This window comes from Hippocampus comes, unplaced genomic scaffold, assembly GCF_001891065.2.
Source record: "Hippocampus comes isolate QL1 unplaced genomic scaffold, H_comes_QL1_v1.1 scaffold136, whole genome shotgun sequence".
Taxonomy (NCBI): domain Eukaryota; kingdom Metazoa; phylum Chordata; class Actinopteri; order Syngnathiformes; family Syngnathidae; genus Hippocampus; species Hippocampus comes.
In genome coordinates this window covers 706948-717499 of record NW_017805840.1, presented here as the reverse complement: position 1 = coordinate 717499, position 10552 = coordinate 706948, and the positions used below count along the sequence as shown (strand labels likewise).

Genomic DNA, 10552 nt, shown 5'->3' with positions numbered 1-10552 from the left:
ACACACACACACACACACACACACACACACACACACACACACACACACACACACACACGCACTTCATTGTCATAGACATGAGAAGAGCACACATTTGATGCCGTTTTAATCTCAATTCCTTAACAGTCATTATGTGGCCACAATATACAGAAATAGTGATGACCTACATTCGGTGATAAAACACACCACCACGCACACGCGCGCACACGGCAGCTGACCTTTTGCTACAAGCGTAAAAGCGTTCCACTGCCTCCCTTTCAATGTGTGTTGTATCTCTGCTTAAGAGCTGCACTTGATGTAAAAGGGGGCTACTATTTGCAGGGTCTCTGTGTGAAACAAGCGACGGAATCACCATGTTATTGTCTCTGGTGCTAAGTACGTCAAAAATCAAGTGTTCAACGGCTTAAGGCACAGGTGTCAAACTCGAGGCCCGGGGGTCAGATCTGGCCCACCACATTATTTTATGTGGCCCACGAAAGCAAATTAAATATAATTAAATAAAGCCACTGATTGCGATCGGCCGATTTCTCTGGAAACGTTTGACCAGCCTGTGTGATATAACACTGCACAAACTGAATCAGAACAATGTTTCTGCACTATCAATCTGAAAGTGTCCTGCTTTCTGTATATTTGATAGAAATACGGATACAATCGATCAATTCATCACAAAAATAATTGACAAATTCATTGATTATGAAAATAATCGTTAGAGAGAGCAATCGAAAAGTGTGCGGATAATCTATGTGATCTTTATCGGAATCGGTATCTGCCGATCTCAATCATGGATGACAAAATGGCTGCCTCCTGATTTGGACAAAAATGAGTGGATTTTGCTGCTTAATTCCTGTTGCTATACCGTGTTTCGACTGGTAGGTCCTCATAGAACATGTTTTTGTCAAGAAATGTGTTGACTTGACTTCCTCTTGAATGGTTAAAACACAGTTTTAAGGTAACAATCGTCCTGTTCATGTCAAAGAAAGATAAAGAGGCACGTGCTACCAGTGAATGACTCCAACAAACGTGTTTACTATTATCACGTCCTTAAAAAATAAAATAAACAAAAGTCCACGTGTAACCACAACATGTCTCATACAGTCTGTGACTCAGCAGTGAAATGAAGTTGACCTGATTGCACTTTTAAAATAAAATAAACAAAAGTCCACGTGTAACCACAAAATGTCTCATACAGTCTGTGACTCAGCAATGAAATGAAGTTGACCTGATTGCACTCCATTTTTTTTTTTTTTTTTAGTTTGTTTTCATGTTCCGCAAAATGAAATCTACCCCTGGCGGAGGGATGTGATCGGACTGCATTGCAATCCCAAAATAGTGGCGTGGCTCTCTGGCGCGGGCAGGAAGGGAAAGTCTAGACGCCGCCGTTTTGTTTTGTCCACAGCGCATGTCATTATGTTCACCCAAAGCTGCGCATGTCGGTGGGCATTTCTCTCGCCTTTCCTCCATCCGCGCAGTGAAAAAAAAAAAAAAAAGCTTTGGTCACAAAGAGAGTTTTGTGTCTAAGAGTGTGTTGTTTGGAATACTTCTAGTAACCATTTTTGGAACGTCGCCTCGTGGAACATCCCGTGAAGAAAAAAAAAAAAGCGTGTCTGTTCTTTGGCGCCGTAAAAGGAGAAAGTGTACCCCGCCTTTGGAATCTCCCAGGAATTCCAGCATGTTCAGAATATTTGGGAGAAGGAAGGCTCCCCCTATCACCCCACCCAACCACCCCCGCTTGAGAGCTTATGAATGGCCAGAATACAATAAGCGCCAATTTTTTTTTTCTACCCCACTGCCCGCCCCCTTTTTTCTTGTGAGCGCTGCATCACCCAGCGAGGATTGCTGGGAATGCGCTGTTTGTGTATGGAGAATTTGTTTTTTTTACTTCTTTCTTTCTGTTCACATTGCGTTGATCGACGTGACTTCAACACACCGTCCACTTTAACGCTGGTATAGGATGGACTTTGTTTCTTACAACCTGAACCAGAAACTTTTCGTTGCACTTAATGCAACAATAGCGCTATCTTCCTTATAATAGAAAGCTCAATGTGGATGACGTTTGATGGCAAGAGTGTTCGTCAAGCTTTTAACCCGGAAGTGGTTTCCCCTTAAGTCAGGGGTGTCAAACTCATTTTTATCGCGGGCCACTTTGGAGTTATGTCTTTCCTCGGAGGGCCGTTACGAATAAATGCTTACGTAATCATCTCATTGTATTATTACTTTTACACATCAAATTGATGCATTACTAGTTGTGTAATCACTCAAATCAACTCTCTGTTTGTTAAATTAGGTTTAAAGTTTCTTTTTTTCAAGACATTGGTCTCGTTTGAAGAGAAAAACTCTTACCGAGCTGACAGTTTCTGCTGTCACTTCAGCCTTTGTCGAACCTGTCACTGCTTCCTTGTGACGCTCTTAAAAACAGCGATTTGTTTTTTGTTTGTTCGATTATTGGTCAAGTGAGTGTAAAGAGGGGAACAAAATCATTTATTACACAATCACAATTTGACATTTCGGGACAGCCAGGATCAGTTGACACGTGATTTGCTTTTGCGGGCCACATAAAATGATGTGGTGGACCGGATCTGGCCCTCGGACCTTGACTTTGACACCTATGCCTAAAGTGAATGCGAACGGTTAGCTAGCCAGCTTTAAATCAATTGTTCAGCCAGCATGGTCTAAATGAAGCTCCGTCTCGGCAGTGTTCTCTCTCACGCCGTTACGCATGGCAAAAAAAAAAAAAAAAAAATGAAAGCCATTTGCCCCAGAGAGAATGTCGCCTCAGCTAAATTAGCTTTAGCTTTCGGATGCCGTGGATGACTGCCAGTCTGGAGGATTTATTTTGTACGTCACCAGAACCGATTTGGATTCAACCCTTGGCCACAATGCGGAGCGGGATCCATGTTAAAGTAAGCAATTTTGAACTAAAAAGTCAAAGGATTTTGACGTTTTAGGAGTTAAACGAGCAGCAGGCAGCCACCAGCATGGAATACAGCTCCCGTGGTACTTTACACTTCAATAGATTTTCAATAAAAGTTTACAATTTGACACTTTTTAAAGCTCTTTGGGCACCCACCATATGATGCAGATACACAGATATTTAAATGACACTCCATTTACCATTACAATCAAATTGGATTTTTCATTTTTTGGATTATGACAAGAGCGGCAAGGGGGTGGAGTGGTTAGCGCATCAAGTGCACAGTGCAGAGGTGCAGGGTTCGATTCCGGCTCCGGCCTTCCTGTGTGGAGTTTGCATGTTCTCCCCGGGCCCGCGTGGGTTTTCTCCGGGTACGCCGGTTTCCTCCCACATTCCAAAAAACATGCATGGCAGGCTGATTGAACACTCTAAATTGTCCGTGGTTATGGTTGTTCGTCTCTGTGTGCCTTGCGATTGGCTGGCAACTGGTTCAGGGTGTCCCCTGCCTACTGCCCGAAGACAGCTGGGATTGTGAGGATAAAGCGGATCAAAAAATGGATGGATTTTGATGGGGGTTTTTTTTCCGGGGGTGGTTTCGGAAAAGCACAAAATGCGAATCGATTCTAATGCCGCTCAACTCGTAATCGATAATCACATAAAGGATCGTTATTTTGCAATACAATCTCCACCTACACTGACGTTTTTCAGTAGGAGGCAAAGGTGAACGGTTTACATGCTATTTTTGAATTGCTATTTCGAACGACCCTAATTCCGGTAACTGTTTAGCATTGCGACAACAATCTACACACTTTGATGGAAAATGATACGTGGACACATAAAGCAGAACTCGTTTGTAGCGCTGTCGAAACTGATTGAAAATGATCTTCTCTAGACGTCGCTGTTATGTTCTATCAACGTCGACAGGATTTCCACACCGATCTTTTCCAGATTCGACCGCATGTCATTGCCAAGAAAAAGTCACACGCGAGCGAAAAGCAAATCCAAGCTGGTTGTGATTTTCCCCGCCGCGTGAATGTTGCCTCTGTGAGCGGCACCTGGATTTCGACTGGGTTTTTCACCTGCTACACGAGAGCCCGACGCGTCTCCCGTGTGGAACACGATAGCCAGGCCCCGAGGCCCGGGTCTCGCCCGGTCTGGCCTGCCCGCCGTCATGTGAGACGCTCTTCTTGTGAAACTCCAAAAAGAGCCGGCCGGGGCCCACGGGAAGCGAGCTCGGCGGAGGTCACTTGACGACGCAGAAATGAGCCTTCACGTGATAGCTCCTCAAAGCACTTCTTCTCCCTCTCAAATCCAACTCGCGCTCCATAAAATCTCACACAAGCATCTCTCCCCCCCAAAAAAGCGCTTCGCCATCTGTAAACGATTCCCGTGCTCATGACATCTGGCACAAAGCTAATATTCATCACCCTTTGCGCTCTTGGCACTTGTGGGGGAAACAAATGGGTATATTAGAAAGCTTAAATGTCATAATTCTCCCACGTGGCGCCGGAAGCAAGACGGCGCACTTTTGCACATGACCGAGTGGCAGAAATTGGCGACTGTTCATTTATTTTTTTTTTTTCCAGGCGGCTGAAAAACGTCCGACACCTCTAACGTGGCGCGGCGCGAGCGACGACTCGTAATCAGATCATAACAGATTAGCCTAGATAGCGCTCGATAATGTCAGCGTTTGCCTTGAGACGGAACACTAAAGAGATGAAGCGTCATTAGTCTTCTTGATGGCGCTGTTTTGTTGAAACCTTCCCGTTATGTACATTGGAGATGAAAGATTAATCTGCTCTTTGTGTGTGTGTGTGTGTGTGTGTGTGTGTGTGTGTGTGTGTGTGTGTGTGTGTGTGTGTGTGTGTGTGTGTGTTTTTATTGCGGTGAAATAAGGTTTGTGAGGGTATGATACTTATGAGATCTAATCGGCACACGTGTGTATTTGCAACAAGATAAAAGGTATTCATGAGATATTTTTGCCCACGTTTTAGCCCCTTATGTCACTGCTGGTTGAATATTTTCATGATACCAACATATGGGGGTCCACAAGGCGGGAAAAAAAAGTATTTTCATATCATACGGTGCACCCTCAAAAGGATCAAAAATTGTAGGAGAATAACGCTATCTTCTGTCTGTAGACGGGATGTTCCATCAGCGACACTTGGATTTGGTCCATGTCAACACACAACTCGAGCTAACGAAAATTTACGATAAAAACTAGAATTGGGAAGAAAAAAAAACATTTACAAAATAAAACCAAAAAAAAAGACTTCTTAAGGTTAAAAGACTGATTATAGCAAAATTGCCCTTTGTTTTGTGTGTGTGTGTGTGTGTGTGTGTGTGTGTGTGTGTGTGTGTGTGTGTGTGTGTGTGTGTGTGTGTGTGAGGCGACTGATAAAATATTCTTTCCCTTGGTTGGCCCCGGGGCATTTCAATTGCCCCTGGCTCCTTCCAGTCACTGGCCTGCTCCTTAATTGCCACACACACACACACACACACACACACACGTGCACGCACATGCACGTCCATACACAGAACTGGCGTGCTTGGAAACACATGCATAAAGAAAAGGCCGCACGCACACAGACCGATGCACATCTATGCATGCATGCATGCATGCGTGTTGCACATGCACACACACACACACACACACACACACACACACACACACACACGATCCAGCCTTGCACCCCCACGGCCAAGCACCACCCTTCATTGATTCGGCCCTTCTTCAACCTCTTCTTCCTGCTTGTTTTCGTGTCTTGAGCGTGTTTGGGTCGTTTTGGTGCAAGGCCGGCCATCTTGAATGTGGTCACTTGACGCTTGATGATGTCATGGTTTTGCAATCTGTTTATTCTTAGGACATACAGTCAAAAGAAAAAATAAAACCTCAAAATGCTTTGTTAAAAAAAGCGAAGTGAAACCGCATCTTTCGTTAATGGACCGGACGGAAAAAAAAAAAAATTAAAAAAGGTAACATTTCCTCAACATGTCGACCACCTTCCTCCCTCCTCCTCCTCCGCTTCCTCCTCCAGAAGTAGCCTTCGCTCTTCCCTTTGCAGAAATTAGCCCCAGACCTGGCCGAGGTGATCGGTATCAAATTGCGGCAGGAACGGCAATGCCGATAACATTGACGGCACTTCCTCCGCTTTCTGCCTACTAGGTAACTGTAAGCATGAGCATCACTGAAACCAAAACCGTAAGCGTAAGCATAACCGGGTTGCGCGAGGCTCACCCTGCGGAGGGCAAGTCAGGATGAAGGCTTTGAGTTTCAACACAAAAGCCGACTTGGTAAATGTATTCCGTTTGTCTAAACCACCTTTTTAAATCTTATTTGAAAATGTTACTCTAAAACCTTAAGCCTAGTTCGATACACCTTGATACTTTTCTAATCCTAACCTGAATTTGAAACCCAAATTTAAAGTCCTCAACCTGGTTTGAAACCCGAAATGTGCTTTGAAGCCCTAATTTGTAATCCTAATTTAGACACTTGACCCTGGTTTGAAACCCAAACTTGATACAAGCTATAAACCTAAATATGAAACAACATGCTTTGTTTTGAAACCTAACCTTGTCTTCAAACAAATGTGGCTTGCAACCTTAATTCATCACCAACATTTCAAACCCTTCCCCTCGTTCAAAACCGTGACATGAAATCCTCGCCCCGTCTTGAAACCCTGATGGCGTCTCAAAAACCGATTATGACAACGCTGTCTTTTGTTGAAAACCAAACGCTGTTTTTAATCCCGACCTTGAAACCACCACCCTGATTTAAGACCCTAATTCTGAAATGCTAATGCTTGAATCTCTAACCCTTGCTTAAAATCCTGCCTTGAAACCCTCACCTTGATTTCAAACCTGAAAATGAAACCCTAATTTGACACTCTCACCATCCTAATTCCGTCTTGAAACCTAATTTGAAACCCTAACCCTGGTTTGAAACCCCAGCCCGAGCTTCCAAACCCTCCTTTCACTTCCTAACCCAACTTTGAAAAGCCAGATTTTGCATTTTTTATGCCAGGATGGACTTTGATAGTTCGTTTCGATGTGTTAGCGTGATGTAAGAGAAGGCACCAAAAACAAGGCAAGGATCTTTGAACGCGTCGCTTGCGATACTTGTCGTGATCCCCTCTTTTCCCTCCTTCTCTTTCCTCCCTCGCTCGCTCGCTCGCTCGCACGCTCGCTCACTGGCTCACTTGCTCGCGTTCACCAGCGAGACATTTGCTTCTGTTTTCCCAACTCGCACGGGACGAGCCCCTGGGTTTGTTATTGTAGGCTTTGCTGAACATGAGCTGGTCTTTACAGCGGATTCAGAGCATTTGCTTCCAATGAAAATCTGCTCTTGGATTACAAACGCCTCGGCTGCACGGACGGACCCGCCCGCACGCTCACGCACTGTCTGAACTTGAGGGTGCTCAGCCCCCCCTTTGAACAAAAATTTGATCTTTTAAAGAATTGATGACAATGGAACACTTTCCATGTGCCTTTTTACCCTTTGAGGACACCCCATTTGCTCACAAACAAGCCGACGAGATAGAAAAAACATACACCGGTGCGAGCGTCGGTATTAGCTACATGACTCCAGACCTGCTGTTGCATTCTGGGAATTGTAGTTTTAGTGTGTAGATGTTATCATCGGAAGATTTTACAGGCGTGGGTTTGACTTCCCGGCGTCCAAAATCACAGTGGTCCTTCAAAGGTTACCAGTTTTTGTGGTAGTGACGCCTCATGGGTACAAGTTTGACAAGTTCCACGTACTACATAAATCTAGTCATGCCTGCAGTCCAAACACGCAATGATTCCCTGAAAATTCCTGCTTGTCAGGTTTCTCTTGTAGGAGTGCCAGGAACTTCTGGCGACTTTATATTTCCTGGGACTCAAAAGGCCCATTTGCATTTTTTCATATGACCGGAGCCTGCCCCCAAAGGTTTGGTAGGCTCTTCTTTTGGCCTTGATGAATTGCCCCAGACCTAAATTTTAGACCAAGTTCCAAACAGGCAATATTTATTCAAGCATTGATGTTCCTGCCATTGACGTGCTACCGAAACTTTTGCTGTCAGTATTCATTCCTGGAACAACATCGAGACAAAAGTAACTACATTTAGACTCTCTGCAGTCCAAACCAACAATGGACCTAGAAAAGTTCCTCGTTCCCATGGTTGACATGTATCTTGGATTCAAGTTTGGCAATTTAGAGAGTAATTCCTGCAGTCCAAACATGTGATTCTCTGAAATTCTTGGTTCTGGAGGACAGTTTCTGCTGTTGAAGTACTTGAAACTTATAGTTCCTGTAGCTAGAAATAGCCAATCGGATATATTCAGAGCCCAGCCCAAAGTAACCCTCTAGCAAGGACCTCTTTCATACCTGGAAAATTTTCCTGGTTCTAAATTTGGACAATACAGTAGCTCACAGTGGCCCCTAAAAGTTCCTTGTCCTTGTAGTCGAAACCTACCTTTTGGCTGAAAGCGGTGCGTCCACACCCACCACGGCTGTGCCGCCATCTTCTTGCGCCTATGTGCGTTATTAATGTTCGCACCTTTGTCTCTGGAAACTTCTCTTATCAACGCGACGTCATTAAAAAAGCTCTCCATATGTGCGCATATGCATCGTGGTATTGCAGGAGCTGGCAGTATGGATCTGGGCGAGCTTACTAGCCTAATGGCGTGTATAATTCAGGTGCCCCGCAGGCGCGCTTTCAGGAATTCTTTTGCCCGAGGTAATGGGGAGCAAAGGCCCCAGGTTTTAGGCCGCTGATTATTCCGCTGATGGCGGCGGGCGTGGAAAAAAGTCATCTCCAGCCGGATTAGCGCCAACATCCCCATTAATTATCAATGTGCTCCGGGTTTAGCGAGGTGTCGCTCCCGCGCCGCTGGAAGCCTAGCGAGCTTTAGAAGTGCTTTGTGTGTAATCAATAAATAACCGCAGCCAATTCTCGCAGCGCTTTTTATTTGTATTTTTTTTTTTTCATCTGCACTCCCAGCTCGGCTAAGTCGCTTGTTTACCGCTCCTCGTGTTTCTTTGATGAACGTCATCTGGCTTCTTATTCTGAATACCGATAGCAACAATTAGGTCCATATGGAGCGCTAACAGTAATTGGTGAGATGTGCTTGTGGATATATATATAGGTACAGTATATGAACGAATGCAGAGCCTTTGAAAGCCCCCCCCCACCCCCCACAACCCTTTTTAAGCTGTCTAGCCCCTCAGGTGAGGTGAACTGGCCTTAATATAGCGCCTTATCGAAGCCCTACAGGTTGCTGTAAGCATCCGTGACACCATTGTTATGAAAAGCAGCTAGCTTTGTTAGCGCCATTTTTTTTCACGCTACCTTTTATTTGGCAGTCTCCCCTTTTGTACCGCCGTGTTGCTGTTTTCTAGCGCGAGTCAAATGGCGGAATAACTATCACCGCCACCCCCCCTCACCCCCCCTCCCTTCCACATGCAGGATAATAAAGACTAAATCTCTCTGTCAGTTTCAATTCTGCGCGGGCCAGGATGGCTGAGTGGGGAAATGCGACCTTACAAGTCCTTTGTGCTGGGATGCGCGCTGTGTTTTGACTGTGAAGGTTCTGAAAGGCAGCGATATTTATAAAAGTATTAAAAATGAATGCGTTTATGACGCGCTATTCACTTTGGGCTATTGTCACGTTTGCATACAAAGCCCGACTCCCCCACTGCCATCGCCCGGGAATTCCTCGCTATTTTATTGCCCTTTGAGGTGTTTGACGTCAACAAATAGCATGTCTAATGTCTCGTCTTCTATTTTTTGATTTGATTTTTTTTTTTTCCAGGTGACGGCCTGGACAACAGTGTGGCCTCGCCGAGCACGGGCGACGACGACGACCCGGATAAGGAGAAGAAGCGCAACAAAAAGAGGGGGATCTTCCCCAAGGTGGCCACCAATATCATGCGGGCGTGGCTCTTCCAGCACCTAACGGTGAGTTTGGATTTTTTTAAAAAAACACTCCCTGACTAGATTTTTTTCAAAAGTAATCCACCATTACATTCATTCAGTCGGCATGTCGTTCTTCCCTCTCTATGACTTTAGTTTCTATTTATCTCGTTCATATGAAAATGTTTCTGCATGGATTTTAAAGTTATTTTAAAAACTATTTTAGAATTCTATTTACTCAGTCATGAAGTGTTGCTCTGCGGCACAGTGGTCGGCTGTTTAGCACGTCCGGCTCACAGTGCAGAGGTGCAGGGTTCGATTCCGGCTCCGGCCTTTGGATTAAAAAAAAAAGGATGGATGGATGGATCAAGTATTGCTATGCCCTCTGAGACTCGGGATTCCCTTTTCTCCAAACAGAAATGTTTTTCTTCAAAAATAATCATGAGAAAAGAAATGTGTGGCCTTGGAAATGTTTCCTTTCACTTAGTCGGCTTGTGGTAATGCCAGTTCTGTCATTTGGGTTTCTCTTCTGTCCATACAAATAGAATGCTTCCCGCTGAGACATGAGAATTCCATTCACTCACGATGCACACATTGTTCCTCTTTCTGCGACTTCGGTTTCGAATGAAGTCCCGCCTTCCTGTATTGTCACCGATGTCACAGTCACTAATTTGATTTGAAAAACTGCCTGTTTTCTTGAATTTCACTCCTCCAAGTATTGTCATAAAAGTCATTCAAAGGGCAG

General features: G+C 44.7%; 1 protein-coding gene across 1 annotated transcript in view; it reads left to right on the top strand.

The window, feature by feature from the left end:
• Positions 1–10552, top strand: part of LOC109526692 (homeobox protein Meis1) — a 104939-nt gene that overhangs the window by 51802 nt on the left and 42585 nt on the right. The window contains exon 8 of the mRNA XM_019888136.1: positions 9707–9852. Within this exon, the coding sequence (XP_019743695.1) occupies positions 9707–9852 (146 nt within the window). The remainder of the gene's footprint in view (positions 1–9706; positions 9853–10552) is intronic.